General features: G+C 41.5%; 1 protein-coding gene across 1 annotated transcript in view; it reads right to left on the bottom strand.

Moving 5' to 3' along the window:
- LOC144125075 (uncharacterized) overlaps positions 1-24,420 on the bottom strand; it is a 56,501-nt gene that overhangs the window by 18,432 nt on the left and 13,649 nt on the right. The window contains exons 3-6 of the mRNA XM_077658142.1: positions 9,562-9,639; positions 5,769-5,870; positions 4,088-4,172; positions 1,156-1,362 (exon numbers count right to left, since the gene is read on the bottom strand). Coding sequence (XP_077514268.1) covers positions 1,156-1,362; positions 4,088-4,172; positions 5,769-5,870; positions 9,562-9,639 — 472 coding nt within the window. The remainder of the gene's footprint in view (positions 1-1,155; positions 1,363-4,087; positions 4,173-5,768; positions 5,871-9,561; positions 9,640-24,420) is intronic.

Here is a 24,420-nt window from a genome sequence, read left to right as displayed (position 1 = left end):
GCAAAAGCCGAAACCGAAGCAAGGCCACAGCTTTTAGCACTACGTTTCCTGTGGTGCGCAGGAGGGTGCCAGTAACTATGTAAGGCGCAATTTGTTGTCTATGGCGTAGCAGTTCCACAACTGTTAGGTGGAGCGAGCAACCTTATGCTAAATGCTGTGACTCAAAAAATGGTTGCAGGTGCTGAGGTGTGTCCCTTAATTTCATGCTCATTTACAACGGTATTACAGAGCATCTATGACTGCACCTATACTAGAGTGGAGCCAGCTTGTTTTCTGGTGCTGTTCTTTCCATGTTGATCTGTAGTAGTCATCTGACTGCTCTTGTGGACATGTCGCATGCCTCAAAGCATGTTTCATCATTAAAGGAACTCTGAAAGGGGCTCTCAATAAATATGCGGTATTCCTGGGATGTTAAAGGACACCGCTTCATCAATATCATCCAGTAAGAACTCTTTTATTGCACTTAGTAGAAGCTGAGTTATCTGCAGTCATAATTATCGTCTTAGTGCTTTTCACTCTCCTCTCGTCACTTCACTATATATTTATACATTTCATTCTATTACAATCCAGCATTTACTATGCAAAATGTACACCACTAAGAAGAATGTTTGTTAGCTGGTGCCTCCATACTTCTTAGCATTTTAAAATACAAATTTTCAAAGAAAAGAAAGCTCTTGTAGTAGCTTCAAGGGCAAGTTTTTGTATGGCAACAAGCATCTTTATTGTAGATCAAACTATTAACCCAGAAGACTTAAATATTCAAGTGTTTTAGGCAACAAAGTAGGACACATTTTGCATATTTCATACATTTGAAATTATTTTTCTTTTTAAAATGTACGCATATTATTCTATGCATTTGCCATAATTTTCATCACAGTTTGTATTAGATGAATAAAATCAAACATTGATGAATCACATTTCTATTTGAAATTATAATGTAGCACATTTATTGATCTTCATTTTGTTATTGTACTGGTATGTTATTTTCAATACAAAATTATAAAAATGATCTAAGAAAAGTGCCAAGGAAACAGTAAAAGAAAGATAAGGGTAAACACAGAAACAACCTGATACATAGTATTACGTCTTGTTGGTTATTCTATTAGCCAACCAAGATGTGATAAAACATGGCACTAACAAAAAGCAACAACTCACCGGGCACAGCAGCAGACTGGGAGGCTGCCTCGAGCCTGTGCAATGTGGGAGGTGCAGCGGGAGGGGACGGGGCCAGGTTGGGGGCAGTGGCTGCCAGCAGTCCAGCATCCCCTGGGTGGCTGGCATACCCTGTGGCCTCAGCCTCTTGCAATGAAGCCAGCGTGGCTGTCAGTTCCACCAGCTGCTCATGTGTGAATGACTCCATGACTGCATGGAGGATGGACAAGGAGAAAGATATAGCGCAAGGAAGGAAAACAACATGCTTATTGCCACCTATCCTCCTTGCTGATCATGCTCGCGCCCAATGGCAACAGCTGGAACAGTTCAAAACTCACCTGTTCCACAGCACAACTCATGCTTATCAATATCAAGCCCAAGATTAGTACAGCCATTATTTACAGGATTGTCGCACCACTACTAACTACCAAGTGTATTAAAAAAGTGTCAATTTAGCTGAGGATTGTTTTATTTTGTAGCTTTCTCAATTTATCAGGCTAAATATATAGGAAGATGACAAGATGTGACTATAAACTGCTCTCTTTGCTAATGTTAGTCACCATTCTGTTGCAAGAGAACTATTCCTGTCTGTGTTGATAATAGACCTGTAAGCATTTTCACCTACTCAGGCTTGTGTATGCATGAGGCATAATGAAGCAATACCAACAAATGCTACACCACTACAGCAGCAAGTTACAGCAACAAAACTGAAGCCAGTAAATATACTCGCACCCGTTGTTGGCCAAAGAAAAAAAAAAGTAGACTCTAAATATAAGACGCATACCCCTCCCACCCTGCCCCACGTTATGTAGTTTCCTGCGGGATGACAGAGCGCCGTGTGCACAGCTCAAAGCAACAAACCTGCAATGATACATAGTGAAGCCAGCAGTCAGAGGCAAATGGAGATAAAAGGTGATAAAACAGCACCCTCACGTGTGGCCTGGCTGACTAGCGGCAAGCCGAACAGCAAACAGTTCAGCAGCTTCGGATTACGGCATGTGCGTTACTGAAAGTTTGCTCTCCAAACTTTGTCTGGGGAAGCAACCACCACTACAGCGGGGTAAATGGCGCACATTTCGTCCCCTCACCACCACTCGCACCTTCCCTAGCTGCACACAGCGATGCTGCCGTGCCGATATTCCCAAGCCTTCCTTGCACAAACATGTGTGCATTCTGGTGGTCTGGCGCAGCAGGGAGAGTAAAAGTTCTTTTTTTATAAATCTGGCTAATAAGTTAGGGGTAAACAAATTACGCGAGTAAATACGCACATGTATCAGTGCACTGCGAGGTATGTTTAGCCTGATTTGCTGGTGCTGTGGATCTTACATGGGCACATGAAAGGCACAGAGATTACAATGACAATGATGATGATAATACTAATTACCTTTATTTTCAATAAAGTTGATATGGGAGGTGGGGGAAAAAAAGCTGATCAGACAGCTTGATTAGTTCCCCCCACCAAAGGAAATACACATTTACATTAAATAAAGTAGAAAGTTGAACGAGCAACATGAAGAAAAAAACACATTTTGAATATAAAAAACTAAGCATACTCATTACAAGCACTTCCATGGCATATAAATATACACATACCTAAACAAGTGAGCATGGAACACAATTAAAAACACAACATAAAGAAAGCCACAGCATAAAGAAAAACACAACTAGGACTTTGCAAATGACGTTCCAGAAATTGCAAGAATTATTTCATATTCATGTCTCAACTAGAAGCTTTATGCACAAAATCAAAGGCACACTTACACACTCAGAAGGGTCTATCTCCAAACATAATAAAATTAATGAAGAAAACGCCTGAGAAACATATGAAAGACAAGCCAAAATCTGTGACTTAAGGGAAATACACAGAGGTGAATGATGTTCAAGGGAATCCACCTACGCTAGAAAAAAACAACGTTAACTGCTCTCGTAATGTTTTTTCTATGTGTATGGCATGTCTATAACAAAGATTTAGTAATTCTGGAAGTTTTTGCTTTATCATTTGCTGTCGATAGGAGGAGAGAGAATTTAACGGAACAGGAGAGGTCCGCCTGGTCGTCCATAGGTCATTCTACATGCCTCTGTATTCCAAATTTCTCTACTATGTGGTTCTAATCAAGGAGTTTTCTTGGGCAAAGAAGCTAAAGCAAAAACAACAACAAACTCGTTGGTGGTTTCCCCGACACAAATGTCACAAATCAGGACTGTCTGAGTCGACATCAACATGCCCATTCTTACTCGCAGCCAATATGAACACCGATTCATTACACATAATGCCTGACCCACAGTTGAAACATTCTAGAGGCCTGTGAAAATTCTAGAGGCCCATGTCCTGTGCGATGTCTGTGCACGTTAAAGAACCCCAGGTGGTCGAAATTTCCGGAGCCCTTCACTACGGTGTCCCTCATAGCCTGAGTCGCTTTGGCACGTTAAACCCCCATTAACCAAACCAAACCACAGTTGAAATAACTTTAGCCAACACCGCTAAAGCTGATGTCCAACTGTCATAAACCCAAAAATGCCACGTGGCTCTCGTATCAACCGCAATCAGCTGGGCTGCATGCTGGGCAGGATCCATAACCTCAATAAGGCTGGCAGCAGTAGATGGCTGCTTCAATACAGGGATACTCTGATCTTCTTTCCTGAGGATACTCTGATCTTCATGAATATTTACGCTATTTCAACATTTTATTGTGATAACTGGCAGTAAGATTACCAGAAAGGTGCAAAATCTTCCTCCAGCATAGTGCAGTGCCAGCTATGTTATCAGAATGCTATGAATTTAGAGTCAACAACTATGGAACAAGCAACCGTTGAATACTTAGTGTCAATGGTGCTGGAGTTAAGATTCAGTGAAGCTTTGTTTCAACCATAACTACACTTTAAATGGATACACATTAGCGAGGTTCCATTGCATATGCCACCACAGACAACTCACTTGTCTTGACAGGCTCATCGTAGTACTCGGCTGATACCCGTGACTGATCATCATCAACCTCATATTCAGGCCGTAGGACTTCTTGCTGCAAGATGGAAATGGGCAGGGAGGTAACGAGGGCGTACACATTAGAAAGAATAAAAGTAAAAAATGGACTACCACTCCTCAAAATGCACAGCAGGTATGCATAAAATTTGCAGTCTTGTGCAATCTATAAAGGCACACTCAGGACAAATTCAAGTTAGTCACTATTGATTGATTACCATGTTCTAATGACAGAGAGGCTGTTTCAATGAAAACAGAGCTTTAATAAGCTAGAAAAGGCTAAAATACAAAACACAGGTACTGCTGCCACATGGCATTTTCCCGAGTAAACTGTGATGACACGAAGCGCATTTCCGTCTGCTGATCTGCGAGGCTGGAACACACTGCCGTCCACTTCCAGCCAGCAACTGCTAAGTTGATAATTCTCTTGACATCATTATCGTCGTAAGTTCAAACTGAGTGGTGAAAAAAAAATTTGTTTCCTAACTTACAATTTCCCAGCAATAAATATGTCTTTTGGTGCTGAATAAATGCCAACATAGCCACAAAAACACAACTGAATTTTACTAAGAAAAAAAAAAAAGAAAATTGGATAGAGGTAACCTCAGTGGCCCTTTAGTCAGCATAAAAAATTCAGCATACAGTTCAGTAAATATCTGAAGCCCTGCAGCAACTGCAAGCATCCATACAATCCATAACACAGAATCTTGCAATAACGTATACACAGAAATCGAATATACCAATGTCAATGTGTTAGAGACTTTTTTGTACAAAATTGGTGCAGCGTGCACACAAAACAGTAATGCACCAGTCTTGATCATGAGGCCAAGGGAAGAACCAGACCCAACAGGCATGAAAATCTTTGAGCAAGTAAAAGCCTGTTGCCACCACATGTCCAGAACAAGCAACACCTGCCTTCAACATCTGCATAACAGCTGCTCAACTTTAAAACACAGGTCAAGAATATAAACAGCAATGCTAAGTTGTGTGGAAAAATAAGAAAGAATAAGTACAGAATGAGACAGAAGGCAAATGTGGTACATTGTAGGCACACAAATGGGACCGATAAACTCTGAAATATAATTTTTTGGGAAGAGAAATACAAGGTTAGCTTGACCTCAAGATAGTCTCGATACTATAAATGTTTTTTCCAACAATAAAACTCAGCAATTCTAGGTGCCAAAAGGCAGTTTATAACAGTTTTTAAGCATGCTAAGTTGAAATAAAGGTTACATGCAGGCATAACAAACGAAAAATATTTCGACGGTGCTGTCATAATTCCGAACAATTGGATAAAATCTTCTTCCTTTGTCACTGCTGCACCAATTTCTCCTGAACGAACCACTTTCATTCTCGTCTGTGTTACTTCACTCGGTATTTACTTATTGTACCATAAACTTATCCTCTGTTCTTACCAACCCCAACCTAGAACTATGTTACAGTAGTTAAATGAATGACACCAAGCAAAATTTATGAGCGAACCTATACTAAAGGTCAGCTAGTGAGCTCTACCTAGGTTAACAACTACATCAATCATCTAGACCAGAAGCACAGTGGCCGAGAAGGAACTTTCCATGAGAAAGAAAAACATTTCAAGAATGCACCACAAAAGTGTGTGCAAGAACAGTAGCAATACCTTTATCTCTGGAATGGTGACACTGTTGTCTGGAGGTGAAGAGTGGCTCTCGGGCTCTGGATTCCATGTGTTAAGGCCAGTTTCAGGACTGTAAGGGTACACCTGACACAGATGGAAAAAAGCAAAAGCTCAAAACTTCACTGTAGGACACATGGTCAAATAGTGACAGTTCACACGGCCAGCCAGTTTTCCACTTGTCAAACATGCTGGCTGTTCAAGCATCATCTCGTAATAACAGCAGGTTGCAACAACCAGAATGGCAAAGATCAGCAACACTACGCCAGAAAGCGTGAAAGCAGCAGCAATAATTCACTCTGTGTGTTGTTCTGGAATAAGCTGCACACACATACACATGCGACAACAAGCACACATTCACACTTGAATAAGACACACCGCAGTTCAGGTGGCCCTTCAGTTCAGGTGGTCCTTCAGTTCATAACAGCTGCACATAGGTATGCCATCAACAAAGCACACCACTAGAGTTGCTAGCACTGAGAGACGAATTTAAACATACTCATGTGCTGTTGCTGACACCTAGAGACCAAATTACTGGCAAATGCCTGTTCTTTCTAGCATGCTCCTCTTGTGCCCTCTTGAAATTTAAGCCCAAATGAGAGTTTAATAGCTGCTTAGCATAGTGCCTACAAATGTCTAAGACAATCATGTCTATAAAAGCATATTCTGACTTTTGTGCCAGAAAATGCCAGATTCCTGGGTCCACGTTCTTTCCTATAAGCATTTTTGGTCTTAAATATCTACTTGACTTGGTAGCATTGACTGTTCTTAGCAAAAAACACGTGTGCAACCTTTTAGCCACCTTGAGAAATGACAGAAAGAATATTCGTTTGATCTGTGCAGGTCCAAAGTGAGCACAAACATTCTCTGGGCAAGATCAGAAAATTTTCAAAAATGCAGATAGACCAGTAAATAAAATGACATCTGACTCAGTGCTAGGCAATAACTGCCTCTGGTTCATTGAGAAGAAATGTCGACAAACATGGAGAACAGCTTCCTTCTGTGAACAAAACAGCTGAGGTTCTGAAAGGCTGCTTAGTAGCTCATTTCAGGGCTAGGAAGACTGTTACATAAAAGCGGACAAGCCTTTCCTTGTGCTCTCAAAATCTTTAGAGATGACAAATAGAACAAAAATAGCTTAGTTCTAAGCTAATCTTTGAAACTGTTGTAGCTTTTGAGAATGAATGACAAGAAGGCATTGCTCCCTTAAACAAATGCAGCACCTCATATAAACAAGAATGTTGCTCATCCCAAAGCCTACCCAAAAATGTTGCATGTTGCCTCTTTTGTACATGTACTTCCTTGCATTTGTGAGGAGCTCATAAAATATTTAATCACCGTCAGTGAGCTTCTTGATGCTACCAAGTCCATATTTTTAAAGTGCTTTGTCGCGTTTACTTGTTCAAGGGGCCGCTGTTAACAGCTTAACTTTCTGGTCACCACGCCACTTTGCATCGATCACTGGTGATCGACGAATTCAAAGTGGGATTTCAGTGCTACCAGGGCCGCCGAAGATTTTCCATGCTATCTAGCTTGTTGTTTAGACACTGTACTTTCGTTTCTTGTGTAGTTCATATATTTCCCGCTAGGCAGCAATTTATGATATGCCCCTGAAGTTGAGGTTCCGGTTTAGAGCACTCGTGGGATGGCGTCAGCCACAGAGACGGCAAGCGCTCGGAAAAATCCCACTTCGCACGATTCTGCTGCACCTGCAGCAGATTTTTCTCAGTGTTTCAAGCAGCAGTGACTCTGACGATGATACAGCATCATTGGAATGTGACTCTGACGAAAAAACTACACAACCTCTACACGACATGTGAGCATCACTCCGCTCGCAGGCTTTGTTTTCCACTACTTCTCTTTTTTTTCACTCATGAAGCCGTTTTACGCATCGCACTGATCTCATGAATGATACATACATCCGGTTTCTATAGGGTCTTGAAATCATATGGGTCAGCTTTACTTCCGCCTGCCCAAAAAAAGAATAAACTTGAGGCCCGATAGAAATCAGGGCACTGACCTCTGATTTACGCTTTATATTTACACTTTATAAGAGCCCAAAGTTGTTCGCAAAAACTGTGGATGCCTTCCCACTAGCCCTAAATCATCTGAAACATCTTCTGAAATAGTTTTCAGTAAGATCGATGCATTTCAGAGCCCTTTCAACCAATTTGGAGTCAAACCTTGTTATAACAGATATTATGAATTATCAGCTATATCAAACTGTTCCTACATATCTTCACCAAACACACCTATCTCTCACTTTATATATCGAACGTGGTTTTTCGTAAAACAAATATATCGAACTACCGAGCGCAAAACTGTGCCCGCTCAGATGGCCGGCGGCAGGCATTGCCTCACTACACAGTGGACTAGCGATGGTGTGGCAAGTGCCACAACAGCAACACAAAAGATATAATGGCGAGAACAGCTAGTAACCACCCATCTTTCGCACCCAGAGATAGTGCCTCCGAACCAGTGACATCGTCGGTTGTTGTAGCTTTCCAGCAGCCATCCTTTGCTCACGCTGACTGTCACGGAGAGGAGGTGGAGACAACAGCTATAGCCTTCCTCCTGGCGTCCAATTTCTTATGCAACACTGCTGTACTGCGAGGAAGCCACCCTAGCTAACGTATGAATTGCCACTGCCATATGCTTCAGTGCTTTGTGAAAAAGCCAACCTAACTCATGTTTTCCGCTCGGTTTCTGCGGCCCCTGCAATCGCCATGAGCTGCTTCGAAACGGTACTAAGACTACAGAAAAGACCTCTTCTATTTACTGTTCTTTCACTGATTAAATTTACCTTCTCCAGCCAAAGTATTTAATTTGATACTACAAATTTCGGTTATATCGAACCATTTTGCAGTTTTTTACCTAGTCACTATAACTAGGTTTTACTGTATTACCATTTATAATTTTCATGTCAAAAATATGATGGATATGCTTTTCGTCTTTCTGCAATTTTTTTCCTGGCTTCTTTAAGAACATTTTTAGCTCAAACTGACAATGTCGAAAAGTACATTTACCAAGCTATATTTTGATACATCACATTCTACTTTAAAAATTTTTTGCTCAGTAAGAAGAATTTATGTCAATGACACTTTGAAAACGGTCTTTTTTCATGTAGTGTCAGAAAAAATTTCTAGCTCAAAAAGTTTTTGAGTTATAAATTCAAACTTTTAATGGCTAGTTTTAAACAAATTTGAAACATTTTTATATTTCATAAAGTTTTGAGTATTCTTTCTACAAGAGATATTTTCTTGTCAAAATTTTTTATTAATTTTCATCTTTCTTGTGTTTGCCAATTTTTTGTGAATATTTATGCTAAGTATTTGAGATAAAATAAATTTCTTCAGAAAGCGCATTCTATTGCCATAATTTTCATGTAAATTTCCCTTTTTTACACCTCACATATTTTGCAAGCAAAAACTATGCCTCAGACCTATCAGAAACAGTCCTTTTTCCATGGTAACAAAAGAGTTAAGGCTTCAGTTTTTTATGAAAAAAAAGAAACGATACCAAATTGGCCAATTGCTTTAATGACGTGAAATGCTTCAATTACATGCTTAAAACATTTGCCAAGCTTAGCTCTAAGTCATTATAGACTAGCCTCCCCTTGCCACTAAGCAAGGGAAACTATAAACATGAATACAGAACACTTTCTAGCATGCTCCCACGAGAACTCGCAGTGACAATGTTTAGAACGCACTTCATAAAGCAGCAAAGGTAGCTTAGACTGGCACACTGCAGGCAGCACATTGACAGCAAGCACACTTACTGAATCATAAGACTTCAGCTTTTTCTTTCGACACGGCAGCTCATTGCCCGACTTGAGGTCCAGCTCCCAGTAGGAACCCTGCACAGGACAGATGCCAAAGAAATGTAGGCCCAATAAGCATAAATCACATAAGGAAAAAAAAAATTGGAGGGACCACATAAGGGTATGACAGGGTAGCATAATGGGTTAATTCCCATATATGCAGAAGGTCATACTCTACTTTACATTCATAGACCCCTCGGAGCCCTCATACCCCTCCTGGTGCAGTGGTGCAGCGGTTAAGCGATGCACTACTGCGCTGCGACGGCAGGTGCTCCCAGCTGTGGGCCTTGTGTGGCCCAGGTTGCTTTTCGGAAGTGACCAACCATTAATTTAACTGCCACCTGTTACGGTGGGCAGTTTTGCTCACTATCCAGTGGGCAGATTGTGATGATGCCACAAGGTCACGTGACCTAGGTGGCCCACCTGCCACCTAGGTTGCTCTCTGGGGGCCACCTGCCATTTTTCACTCACACTGCCGACACCGCCGACACCGAATTTTCTGGAGAGCGACCCCACTACCATCTTGTGCCTTTAGGCCGCCAGGATAGCACCCTTTCACACCAGGGGTATTGTAAGACAGACAATTGGGGTTTGATGCCCCAGCGGCCAGTGCCGCCGAAGAAGAGAAAGCAGACGGAAGATGAAGCTGACGAAGTTCAGTTTGGCGCTCACAAACGCTTGACTACTGATTCTAATTTCTTTTTCCCACTCTCAGTCAGTACGACATTGAAACATTACAGGCATTGATTACTATTATGCGCATTAAGCCATTGTCCAGTCTTCGATCTCCAAGTTAACAGGACCCCTGTCCTTGTGTCTTTCAATCTATCAGCCTACATGCTATTACCACTCCTTTTCCCGTCAAAACTTTCCTGTATCCAGCAATTAACCGCCTGTGTCTTGGCCACTCCCCCACAGTGGGAATGTGCCAGCATTGTTTGAGGCCTACCTACCTACCTACTAAGCTGCGGTGTGCTAACAAAGATTGTGGCCATCCACATTTATTCTTTGATTTGCGTCTTTACACGTTGAATATCAAGTACCCATTAATATAATACCATAACCACAGCATAAGTCAGTGTAAACCGTTTTAACTTGTACACATTAGGAGCTTGCACATTACACTCTTCATTACACAACAGAGCAAGAAATTCCGGAGCTCTACATCAGCAGCAGTAAGTGTAAGCATGAAGAATTTGCAGTGGTAGCTCGGAACCACCTGGTGCCAAGCTATCCACAGGTAATCTAGGAACTTTACCTCATATAGTGCCAGACTTCTGCTGAAACATAATGAGTTTGCTCTGCAGACACCCTCACAGCAAGACTTTGACCTTTACAGCTGCAAGTGAACTTGCAATTTTAACATTGAATGTTCCTCTGGTTCCTTTCGACTCATTCTCAATTCATCTGAGCATGTTATGCTTAATGGTTCTTTTCCTGCACTAAGCTGCTTCAGAGTGCAAAAAGTCATGCTAATGGATATGCAACAACAGAAGACACAGGCTTAAGTATTCACCTCTAGGGCTTTCTTAAAGAGCACCAAAATTTCAGTTTGCCAATGTTTTTGCATTTCACCTTTGTTCACATTCAGCTTCCATATCCAGAAATCAACCTCACAACTTTATTTTCAGCAGGCAACTCAGCCACCATGCCAGCCCACAGAACTGGCTTTTAATGTTCCATTTTTTGAAGTACAAAGTTGGGTTTCCATAATGCATTTTGCAGCATTTCTTGAAACTAAAAGGTGTTTGAAATTATACTCGTGTCTGCATCGCAAGCTGCAAAGAGTAAGGATTTTGTACTCCATACTTTTATTTTGCACTTCCATACCAGGAGTGCTCCTCCACCCATGCTTCACAGATAAGCGATTGCTAGCATTTGAAGGCAAATAAAGTTCACGCATGACACAAGGGTGAAAACGCGTGGCATATGCAAAAAACAATAACTACTCTGAATGCAGACAGTTGGCCTTTCCACTAGCGCTGTCTCAATAGAATGTCAACGGAGTCACGAAAGAGAGACGAGAAAGAAAAAAAAACGTGCTTGACTGGAAGAGAAATGATATTCAAGCACAGCCCTCAGCCCTTTGCCACAACCTTTACTCATAAGAAGCCTTCATCAAAAGCGAACTACATGAAAAGCAGACACAAAGGAGAACAGGAAAGAACAGGAAATGCCCAAGGAATTGTGCCCTTGTACTGAATGAATGTTTACATGCCGAAGTAACCCTGTGAGCTATAAGGCATTCTGTATTTGAGGCCTCTGGACTGATTCAGACCACCTGAGGTTCTTTAATGTGCACTAATCACAGTGCATGGATGTTTTTGCATTTCAGCGCCACAGAAATGTGGCTGCCATGAACCGTGATGGCAGAGAGTATCTTCCCATGTGATTTGACCCCTTTATTCTGAGTTCCAATTTCAGCCATGAGAAATACAGCATCTTTTTATGAGTCAAGAAAGAACAATGAGCCTCAAGAAGGTGCCAAACAAAGCCATAGTGCAAACCACACTAGCAAAGCAATTGTAGCGAATTCAGTTTTGGCATGAAAATAGGACACGGCAGTTCGCCATTTTAATATAAAGAGGCTTGGTTTGGTTTGGTTTGGTTTATGGGGGTGTAACGTCCCAAAGCGACTCAGGCTATGAGGGACGCCGTGGTCAAGGGCTCCGTAAATTTCGACCACCTGGGGTTCTTTAACGTGCACTGACATCGCACAGCACATGGGCCTCTATAATTTCGCCTCAATCGAAATTCGGCCGCCGCGGCAGGGATTCAACCCGTGTCTTTCGGGTCAGCAGCCGAGCGCCATTACCACTAAGCCACCACGGTGCGCTAATATAATATAAAGAAGCGGCAAAGATATTTGTACGTGAGATCAGGAATCTGAAAAGTAAATCACACTAAATGATTACTCTGAAATTATCTTTTATGTGCCTGTAAAAGATATCCACATAGCTCCATAATGCTGAAAAATTAAAACAAAGCTCAGCTCAAAAAAAAGAATGCAAGCGCTACACAGCCCCTAAGACTTGTAATCGCCCCATCGTCATCACCACTACCAAATACATTCTACTAAACCGACAGACACCACCGTTTATGTACTACTAAAACAGCAGGTTTTAATGATAAGATGCACACTGCGTCCTGCCCTTTCAGTCAATTTCAAGCCAAGATAATCAGGAACAGTGATTGCAAATGCCCAGAACAGCAATGCTGGCTTCACTGCTTCTAACCCAGTCTTTAAACCGGTGTTAGGAACACACAGAGGACAACATGGGCAAGCAGAACCTTCATTCCCAAATATCCAGACTGAGAAATATACTTTTCTTCAATGCAGCAAGCACTCCGAAAATGGCTACAGTTATAAACTGTGTCAGGAGGCTACTAGTACTGAGTAAAACATAGACCTTCTGCAGCAACATAGACCATCATAAGTGCTGATTTCACAACCACTGGCATGAAATTGTGCATCACTTTACACCTATCTTCATCATTTACCAAGGGGCAGATCTTGGAATGCAAGTAATGGAGTTGTTGCAGTAAATAAACTAATATATTATGAAGAGATAAAAATGTGACAATATTTGGATAGCACAGCATAAAAATCACTGCTAAATTTAAACTTTCTGAGATGCAGCTAAAAGCTACTGTAATACTGCAATAAGATCTGAGCTGGTGTAATACCAAACCACTGCCACGAAATCAATGCCACAGCATGAAAAGTTCGGACTAAATGACACAGTCAATATGTTAAAGGAAAAAAAAAAATCGGCCAACTATGCTAAAGAAAGTGCCTCGAGTCCTATGCAGGCATAATCAGAAACATCACTAGCAGGCCACAAAGCAAGCTTGAGGAACTAGGGAAGTAAAATTCCTTTAATGCCACACAGCAGCTGCAATGCGTTCTGCATTATTTAATACACCAAGCTGCTTATTTGAAAAGTGCACTAGAAAAGATGGGACAGCAAAAGAAATGCGACTTGGCAGCACATGAAAGGGCAACCGCATACAATGCCCAGCCATCGGCCTAAACACACCCAGCCAGATCCCTCTGGATCAATAAAGTAAAATAATTTTTTTTTAAATTAGGGACACACCAAGTGCTGCAGCGTGCTCTACATTAGCTATGGGAACTCTCTTCAGTCTGCTTTGGTAGCCAGTGTAGTACTACGTCCCCTCAGAGAAAACAAAAGGTATGATTAATTTCTGCACAAAGCCAAGCTCCTCTCCCGCAGCCGTTCCCCTCTATACTTACAACCTGGCAGCATCGCAAGAGTCACTGCTTTGTGAGCATGCGACTTGTCTATTCCAGTGTCAGTGACAATCGATTTTTCAGGGTACTGCGTTCCTTCTTTCCAAGCTGCTGGATTTGGAAAGAATATGGCTGCCACCAGTTAAAGTTCCGTAGCAGAGCAAGTACCTTCACGGTGCTCTACCTCTCTGCATTCACAGTACCGTCACTGCTGTGGTAAACTTGTAGACTAGCATAGTTGATAAAGTGACCTTCAGTGACATCATGCGTTAATGCCAGAAATAAATGAAAACTGAATTTCTGCACCTCATAAAAACAGCACCTCATGCATAAATGTATGTTTGACGCAAGAGCATAGATGATCGTTGCGCTCCTCCTGTTGAAGGGCGGATTAGGTACAGTGGCTTGTATATGGTTACTGTTGCTTCAACATGCACAGCAGCTATTGTGCTATCTTTTTCGTGCTTTCTACCCTCCGTCTGCCACTTGCACGTGACAGTGATCGTGCACAGCTAGTGCTAAAACATACTTCCATCCTTCGTCACATAGTGGTTTGCGGCACAACCGCTAGGAACAGTGCAGTTTTGTGTTCAAATGACCTGTGTAAATAAATGGGAGTGTATGCCATACAGCTATACCTGTAAAAGAATTTGTATCTGGGAAGCATATGATACAAAAAGCAATGCCCCAATAGCGACAAACTATGAAAAAAAAAGGCAGCATTATTTTACAAGTGGAAGGAAAACCTTCATTCATCAAACTTGAGGCACCGAGTGCAAGCTTCAAAACAACAATAAAAACAAAAACAGTTCAGATTGGGCAGCACCATGAATGATAAACATAGGCATCAAAACAACATGAGTAAACAAGCTAACACCCTGGTGCGCATTTTAATTTCACACGAAACGAGGTTTACTTCTCGTGCCTTGAAAAGCTCTATACCTAGTCTACTGCACCTCTTCTTCACAAGCACCACACACTTCAAGCGAACAACAACCGCTTCTTGAAATATATCCACTGCTATTGTGTACAATCTTCAGTTTGGTGTGTATACTACTCAGTCCCCAACATGTCCACAGCTAAAAAAAATCTACATGAAAGCAACAGAAATTAGTTTTGAGACAGCAAAAAATTAAGAAACCACACTAACCGCCGCTATTAGCCAATTTTTATTTCATAATGAACAATATATCTGCTCAGCGTTTTCTGAAAAAGAATAAATGACCACGTCGGCCATTGACTCAATCAATCTATCCAGAATGAAACAGCTCTACCCCCAACCTGTTAAAAGTACTTAGACAGGCCTGGCATTACATGCAACAAAAGCCCTGTTAAAATATTGTCATGTAGCGCTGACGTCTGTCCAGGCAGTGAGGAAGACAGCGAAAGAAGGCTTCCAAAAGAAACTGATTATTGGGCTGACCTGCGCTTACAATGAACTGAATAACTCGGTGGCGGCAAAAGCAACAAGCGTGCTCGGCAGTCATCGAACAGAATGCCGGCCGCTCTCAGCTGCACTGAATTTGAAGCTGATAGCGAACTTTCGAGATATGTGTGCAAGGTTACAACAACATTCTCAAACAACATAGAATCGGTTGCACCTGGATGCGATCAATCGAGATAAATCTGGTCGCATCTTCAATCACAAAGCGATAAAGCAGCGTGCCGGCAGCTTTCAAGAATGAACAAACAAGCACTACAAATATTCGCGACAATATACCTTTGGGACATGGGCCATACTTACCCTGTGAAAATCCTGTGTCTGTATGTGTGTGTAAGAGAGTTTTATATGAATGCATTTGTTTTCATTGCCTTAATCTGGAGCAGCCTGTCAGTAAACTACCATGCTAACATCTCCAATTTTCTTGAAAGAGTGCCTTTTCATCTTTCATAATAAAATAGACCAATTAATGCTGCCTTGCTACTCACAACTTACAGCATCGATGTGAAACGTTTCTGAAAATAATTGCTTAGTCTTTCACCTTTCACCATGTGCAGGAATTCTGCAAGCTTATCATTTTTCCATTCATTGTATTATAACTCACCACTTTCCCATGCCCATATTCATCTGGCAACACATATCATGGCACGCGTTGACAAAGTATAAAAAGTTCCAACGATCATCACTTTAACAAACAGGCATCAAAACTTTGACTTTTTTTTTAATTGTGGTGCTGCCTTCAAGCACTGCCTTAACAGAACCAACAACCTTTCAGATAGCTCTACTAACCATAGTAGAACACGACTGACTCGATAAGCAAGGTCCTTAATTTCATGTCCACGCTTTCTCTTTATGTTTGAGTTCTTTGCGTTGACGTGTGTCACCATCAGCATCTCTTTTCCCCACTGCTGGCAAGTCATTCTTTGTACATTTTCATTACTTTGTAATGTTGCACCTCAAACCTGTTCCCACTTATTAATGCTCCTTGAAACATATAAATAAAAGCCTTCAGCCATTGTGAAGAACACCTTTCTCCCTATTTTCCTTTTTCTTTCCCACTAAAAAAGATACACAATTCAGCAATATGGTTTAATTTACCTGTACATGGTGCATAGTTCATTTCTTTCTTTTGTGGATGCAAAAAGTGTTGCAGTAATGGACGCAGAATTTTATTTGGCATGGCATGTTGCACACCTTCTTTTGTTCACATTTTATTCTCCAATGATGTATGTTCTATTAGTGTCCAGCTAATGTGAACAGGCGTAAGTTTTCATTTCACTCACAAGACAATGCAACAACCTCTCCTTTGTCCACCGAATGACAGGCTGACATTTTTTTTTGTAGGCCAATAAGGTACAGGAAAATCTGAAGAGTTATGCATTTTACAAAAATCTAGCCGCAAAAAAAACTGTCTTCCTTTTCATAATGCAAACACTACAACTCGGCAGTAAACTGAAAGCAAGACTGAGATAGAAGTATATTATGCTTCACCATATAACAAGTGTATGAAAACATTTATTGAATCCATGCAAATCAATGCCGGCCTTCCATATTCTGTGAAGGGCAAGACAGGACCAGTGTGATAAACTGAATTTCTAAACAAAAAATAAACCCAAGAGTGTTCATCATCAAATATGTGCTGCACACAGCTGCCACAGAGGCCATCACTGTGGCATCAGATGCTGACAGTGGGAATATGTACAGAACAGCCGAGTATGTAAACTGATGTAGTCCAGATGTTCAGTATTAGTACACGGATATGATTCCTTTTATCTTTCTTTGCTGTGCTACATTGCCACATATACTCATACGCAACTGCAAACTGCACCCCAAGTGTCCCATATCACGTCAGGCCTGTAGCCTTTTGCCTTGGAACTCTCTTCCTTGGAAAAACAAAAAAATGGTTGGGAACACTACCATAAGAAAGCAAATTTCAAGACTGAAAAATATGTGCATTTCATTTCGAATTCAGAGCCAATTCATGAAAAAAAATTGGCTGTGGTTTAGCTCTGGTTAACCCTAGTTGAATTGCGAAAGCTTAATTTCCTCGGCACGTCGTCTACACAGCGTCTCATTCTGATGCTCTCGAGAACTCAAACCGGTCTCTTCCGCAGTTGAAGAGTCACTCCGGGACGTGGCACGACTTCTTCTAGCCGCATCTTCGTTACGACGCTTCTCGAGTCTTGCGGTGCGTTCTTCTGGCGTCTCTTGAGCGCGTTCTCTCTTCCTCGCTTCGTTCTGTTGTTGTTGAGTCTCTTTCGCGCTCTCTGTAACGACTACAACACACTGAGGCGAAGCGCATATATACATAGCCCCCGCGAGGCGACACCTCCTCTCCCTCTACCCCAGCGGAGCACATCTGGTGGAGCGAGCGTGACGGCAGCGGCGGCGCCATCTGTTGGGGCGTGGCTGCGGCGCTGCTAGTTAACGGCAGCTCAAGGTCGTTCGTCGGCCACTGCATACGGCTCCCTACATACGGCATATGCCATTCGGCGTGACAAGCCGAAATGGCTCGCTGGCTGGCGTAGTAAAGCTTTCGCTTTAAAACAAGCAAGTGCAAACGTTTCTTGAGGTGCCCTATACAGTGCATCTGAATTCTTGCCTTTGGGAACAATCGCCCTGAATGATCCAAGTTAGTGGTTTGTGTAATCCTGTACTACGTCTGAAGCCAAAATTTGTTCTAAAATGCAAGTTCTGCCGAAGCTCTACAAAATATTTAAAGGTTGGATATGCAGCTACTGTTCCAGGTGTAATACAAGGCTATTTTAGATTTTCAGCACCTTCATGGCATCACTTCATCCATTAATGAAAAAAGATCGATTTCCCCAAGACATATGTCTCCTGAAAGATAACTTGTTACTGAAGGCAAAAACAGAAGCACAGGCTCAGTGCTCATCAGTAGAGGCAATAAGACAGAACAACAACCTTATATTACACCATGAAAAGAAAAAGAATTTTGGAATGTGCAAGTCAGGGGGCAGTCAATGAGGATATAACTTGTGCAACAAAATTGCTGCTCAGTTCAGCAATGAAATCATGAACTGAAAAATACTCCATAAATGTCAAAGCGAATAAAAACTGCAAGTTGGGAACGGGTGAAGTAATTCTAGCACATAAGAGTGAGCCTGCAATCTTCAGAACAGAATAGCTCAGCATGGAAGAAAAGACCAAAAGTTGGAAAATAAGACAGACTGAGTACTAACTATACCCTACACCATGAAAGGAAAAAAAAATCTGCACTGAGCAAGTCCGTTGGTCAGTTGATGGAGACAAAAACTGTGCAACACAACTGCAGGTAAATTTAGCAATCAGATCATCAACCCAACAAGCTTGGAAATGTCAAAACAAACAAAAGCTACAGCTGAGAACCAGTGAAGTAATTCAGGCCTACAAAACTGGGTTTGCAACCTAAAGAACCGAACAGCTTAGCATGTAAAAGAAAAGACCAAAAGTTGGGAAACAGGACAGAATTGTTTTTTCACTTTCAAAACATTTACCACAAAAAGTCATTACAACATGCAGCAACAATGCGCAAATTTTATCAGATGCAACCACAATGGCAACCTAGCTGTGTAGCAACCCCCTCCATGCAGGTGGTGCTCGGTTTGAATGCAGGTACCATTGGAAACCCCTCGCTCTTTATAAGGGGTACAAGCACCCACCAGCTTCATGCTTAGCTGTGCCAGGGTTTCTATCCTGACACGGCAAGTCAGGCCCAACTCAACAAGCTCACAAAGCATGCCACTCATTCTATCAGACCAAGACTTCAAACTCTTTGTGCAAACTTCAGTAAATAAGGAACGAGGAGAGCACACACCAACAACTGCCACCGACGGATGCAACCTACAAAGCAGATGCATCGGACAGATGATCGAGGTTTGCAGCACACATGTACAATTTGTGCAGATATTTTTTCTCCTTTCTTCAAGATTGCAGCATTCTACAATCTAAGATGTTATGAAAGCCACAACTACAACTTTCATGGCAGAATTGCAGCTGATGCAGTTGAAAGTCAACCCCCGCCATTTTCAAAGTTTTGTGGTGCAACTATTCATGATCCTGCTTATTACTGCATTCTGCACAGAAGCCTGCTACAGGGATGATGACACATATTTTGAATGGATAAACAAAAAGAAGCAGTGTGCAATAGACATGATTTGGAGTGGTATTTGAGGTTCAGATGACATTAACAAATACAAGGCAGGCAAGCAAGTAAGCAAGCAACCGTGTGACCTAACATTTCATAGTTTTTTGCAGCAACTAGCACAAAAATGGGGATCTATATTTGCACCTAATCATGACGAATGCCCACTAGGCTGCATTTAAAGAGTAGTTCACGGTACACAATGTGCCTCCTGACATGCAAAGGGAAAAAAAATCTGAAAGGAGGAACCTTTAGTAAGAGAATACCGAATGGAAGGTTTCACACAAAAATCTGGCTTGAACAATGGTTAAATTGCATCTGCAATGCAAAACACGAGTGATAGAGTAGTGACAACATTTTAAAGAGCTGCTTCCAGTTTTTCCTTAAGCTACACAAACATTAAGGCGCTTATTTTATGATAGCAAGCAGGAATCTTTACGTATACAATTAAAAAAAATGAACATCCTTTACCGCTATATCGTCGCACACTTATTTGCAAACATTCACCAGTAATTCAGATCCCGCAGCAATGTCTAAACCAATGGTTGTGCTCTTCATTGAAGTCAGTTTTAATTACCTGAATGGAAGATGACATTACCTTATAATATACGCAAAGAATAACATTATCTTAGTCGATGTAGGTATAGTCGCATTAGGATTATTTGAGCTCTTCGATGCAAACACAAATTTACATTAATTTATGTTTCGCAGTGACCAAGGAATAGTAAATCTGTTTTTGCTTAATGATGCATACTAATACAAAAACGAGCTTGGGTATTTGGAAACTTGAAAAAAAAGAGCCAACAAGGCAGGAGCAGAAATGCCTGCACAACTAAGACTGGCCAAGCTCTCTACCAAAAGTGAACCATAAAGAACATACAAGGGAGAAAGGTGCAAACTCTGGTATAGCGTGTAGTGTAACAGACTTGCATTCCATTGCATGTTGGTATCATCCTGTAATGGACAAAAAGGCACGAACCCAATATTTTGGCGGCCGTGGCACCTGATGAGCATGCATTCCACATTACCACGCGTCACTGCTGTGCACACATCCTGTTTTGGAAATACACAGAAATGCATTTGTGTGCAAGTCAATCTGCACATCTGTGTACACTTTTCACTCTCAACTGCTTGAAGCATTCTTTCAGTCACTAGACAACTGGAATAAACTACCAAACGTCTTCCTTTACCCCACGGAACTTAGCACCTTTGACAATGATAGCCACATTTACATTCCTTAAGATCCTCCTTTCTCCAGAACAAAAAAAAGTTTTGCCAAATACTAAGTAGAAGTATTCTGAATGAGGAAAAACCAGGAAACCAAAACTGAAACTGGGTTTCAACTGAACTATGACATCACAGATACTGTCACAAAACCTATCATGTGTGCACTCCTATCACGTGCAAGCTGATCGTGTGTGCGTTGACTGTCTAAGCTGGCAACAGTAAGTGGCAGCTTGGATTATTATTTCTCTGAAATTACCAAAAACAAGCTCGAAATTGTCCTTCAGCAAACTCGGGAGTGAATATAGACGATGAGCGTGCAAACTGTGACATCAAAATGCAAGGTTGCCTGTAGAAACCGCCCCCACTGAAGGCCTAAAAATGGGAAATTTTAAAACTAATTTGCACTACAACAAAATTCCACCTAGCTGCAATATCTAGCACAAAATACAAGAAGACTGCGGAGAATGTACCATGAAAGTTTTAGTAAGGTTCGTGGAGGCAGAAAAAATGCTAGAGTTGCCTTTAAGGAGGGTTTTTAGAGGTGAATTTTTTTTTGGCATAGAGCAATTAAATATGGCACGCTTATTGAGAAGTGCACTGAATGAATGAATATAAATTTACACTCATATGTCTGCAGTAGTTTTGACATAAAATTTTTATGTGCTACACTGCTATACCAAACTCGCAGAAAGCCTGGCGTGACAACTAAACATATGGTAGGAGCATAGAGTTGCTCTTACATTTTATCCAAAAAAAATGGTTCATGCAGTGAGTTTCTCTAAATATTCTTATCAACCTGAGTTTTTTCTGCATGAAACATTATATCCATGCTATTATCGTCGCGCCAAATTAGAGACAGAGAGAAAAAAAGAGAAAATTAAGAAATATAAAAATGTCACTGCATAATGTATTTATCAAGGAACACAATGCAACAAACCTCTTGAAAATCCAGGAAGCCACTGGCATGCTATGCTTTCTGCAAGCAGGGCAGTCAGGTAAAAAAAAAAAACACTTTTGTGAAAACTGGCATTTGCACGGAGATCTCAGCCAGTTTTGGCTATCTACAATCACAAAAAACATTTTTAAAAAGTCACTTCTGGGCTGTTTTCAAGGAAAACCTTTTGGGATATACTTAGAAAGACCTTATAAATATGAAATCTGGTGTTTTCTAAAATTTGAATCTTTTCGAGATTTTCATGATTTGAAAGCCGCGTTCCCCCTAAGGGTGCGACAAACTTATTGCATACTGTGTGCTTTTGCACCACTTATGATAACTATACCACATGTATATGAACTTTGGCCTGTTCTTGCTCTGTACAAATTGGAACTCTCAGCATCTCACTGCATCTCTCTCTCTCTCTCTCTCTCTGTGCCTGCACACGTGTACAAACTTGTGTATCCACCACTGCAAGTTCCACGGAACTGCTTAACATTTTTTGGTTTTTCTTTAAGTTGTACACACAGGACATATACATACAGCAACTCCTCCCTTGCCATATGCTGACAGTATGAATGAATCAATAACTCAAGACAATAAATCCTGAAAAATCAATTAAACAACAAACAAGTATACAAATGTGGAGTTTTTCTTAATGTTCATGCTCGATCCCCGGCCCTATTGTCATTATAAAGAGGTATGGCTAAGAAAGAATGTGCTTGGGCCAGGACAGCAACTGGGAAGATGACATTCCCCTAGTGAGGCTTCAAGAGTGCCTTAAATAAGCTGGTGCAATGAACACAGAAAGCACTGTTGAAAAACTGCTTAGCACTGATGAAGAAGCCCAGGAGCAGGAGCAGCTCAGTCATGAGGCCATTGTGGAAGTAATGCCAAATCCCAAAATACAACACCAATTCAATGTACACTGAAAGCTCTGTAGTTGAGAATTTGATCAGTGCAAAGCATGCCATCCCGCATCTCATGGCCCATGAGGTACTTCAAACTGCACTACCATCTACTGAAAATCAACAGAAATCAGGCTAATGCACTTCCAGTTGCCAAGATTTTACACAATTTTGACTCCACTGCACACTGTTATGTGCATGCAGAAGCAGACTTCTCACAAAGTTTTTTCCCAAATAAGTGAGTGTAGTTTTTCTTCATACTTCGTTATCTGCATGACTCACTTTATGAAGTGTTATGCTCAGGAACCACTGTGTCCACATTAATGAGGAATGACTGTGAACATAAGCCTCTCATGACATAAGCATAGAACAGCACAAACCGTGCATAAGGTTTCTATAGCACCTATGCTATCAGAACAGGCATTTCAGGGTTGAGGTCTAAATATTGTTACGACTTTATTAGTGGTGTCCTCAGCTCGGTATTGCAGCTCATGTAAGATGACCAAGGTTTTCAAACAGATAAAACCAGTAGCCAGGTCAAGTGGCCTGAATTGGAGGCGCATTTAGCATTTCGTCTCCTGCCATCAATATCTGTCTCCCACTTTCGCCAGTTCCTATATTAATTCATATCATAAGAAGGCAAGTTTGTGGCCGAAATCATATCTATCTCTCCAAATGACAGTAACCAGCTGACATGCAAAAGGATGTTAATGGTCTGATGCCACATAATTGCTGTCAACAGTAAAAAAAAATTGATCAAAGGGCCAAGCACAAGCCATCAGGCTTGGCTTTACATCTGCTGCACGGCCAAAAGTAAAATGTTTGCATTAAGCTGCCCACGCTGGGGGTCTGCATCGAAGTACGCTTATGATAAATAAGACCCACGCACTAAGCTGAAAAGCAGTTGTGAAAACACATCTCTGGAGAGCGCTCAACGCAGCCCAGAAACAAATGTCACAACTCTAGGCCCAACACAGCTGTTCAAAAGCATTAAGCTATTTTAAAGCAAAAAAGAGAAGGCATGGAAAGAAAATGTCAGGGCGATTTAGGACGGCAGACATTTGCTCAAAAATACCTCCCTGACAAACCATAAATGCATGCAGTCACCGAGGTGCTGAAAAGGTGGAACTTGTCTGCACACTGTCAACTATATCAACACTTAAGAAAGGGCAAGTGCACATAGTCTACAAATGCCCACACACACTACCACCAATGAACACCTGCGATAAGTACGCAGGACCGACCGCCTTGTGCCAGCTTTCTGCTTCCAGCAGGCAAAGCAATTGAAAACCAGTACACCATTGTGTGATGGAGGCCGTAGTGGCACCTAGCTGGGAGAAGAAGGGCACAGGTGTTGCAATAAAATATGGGAAACAAATTCAGTTGTTCTAACATCTAAAAGGTCACGCTAACATGCGCATCGTCTGATGAAAAATCCACAAAGAAAAAAACTGCATCCGCCTACAAGACGAGATGAAGCATTTTGCGCCTACATACAGTGTAGTTGTTAGAATAGAAACTTCATATGCAATTTCACATACTGAAAAACAACTTGTGCACCATTTTGTTTTCTGCACACAAGCTCCCCCCACATACTCCAGGGAAAGAAAAAAAGAAAAAACATACTACACTTTCTACCATTTCTCACAGCGAAGGAGTAACAACAATAGCCCTCACCCCAATCCTTATTCCGAGGTCAATACGAGCCAGGCCCACCCACATCTTGTAGCCATAGACGCTCCTTTCTCAAGAGTGCACATTCACCTGAGTCTGAATCCCATGACCACAGATCACATGACACCCTGGATCATATGATCACAGGAGGAGCATTATCATTTGACACACCACTGACCAGAATCACACTCACTTGCCAAGAGTGACAGCATTAGGTTATCTCGTTACAGAGTC

This window comes from Amblyomma americanum, chromosome 3, assembly GCF_052857255.1.
Source record: "Amblyomma americanum isolate KBUSLIRL-KWMA chromosome 3, ASM5285725v1, whole genome shotgun sequence".
In the NCBI taxonomy this organism is placed as follows: Eukaryota; Metazoa; Arthropoda; class Arachnida; order Ixodida; family Ixodidae; genus Amblyomma; species Amblyomma americanum.
Note: the sequence above shows the minus strand (reverse complement) of the source record. Positions and strands in the feature narration are given on the sequence as shown.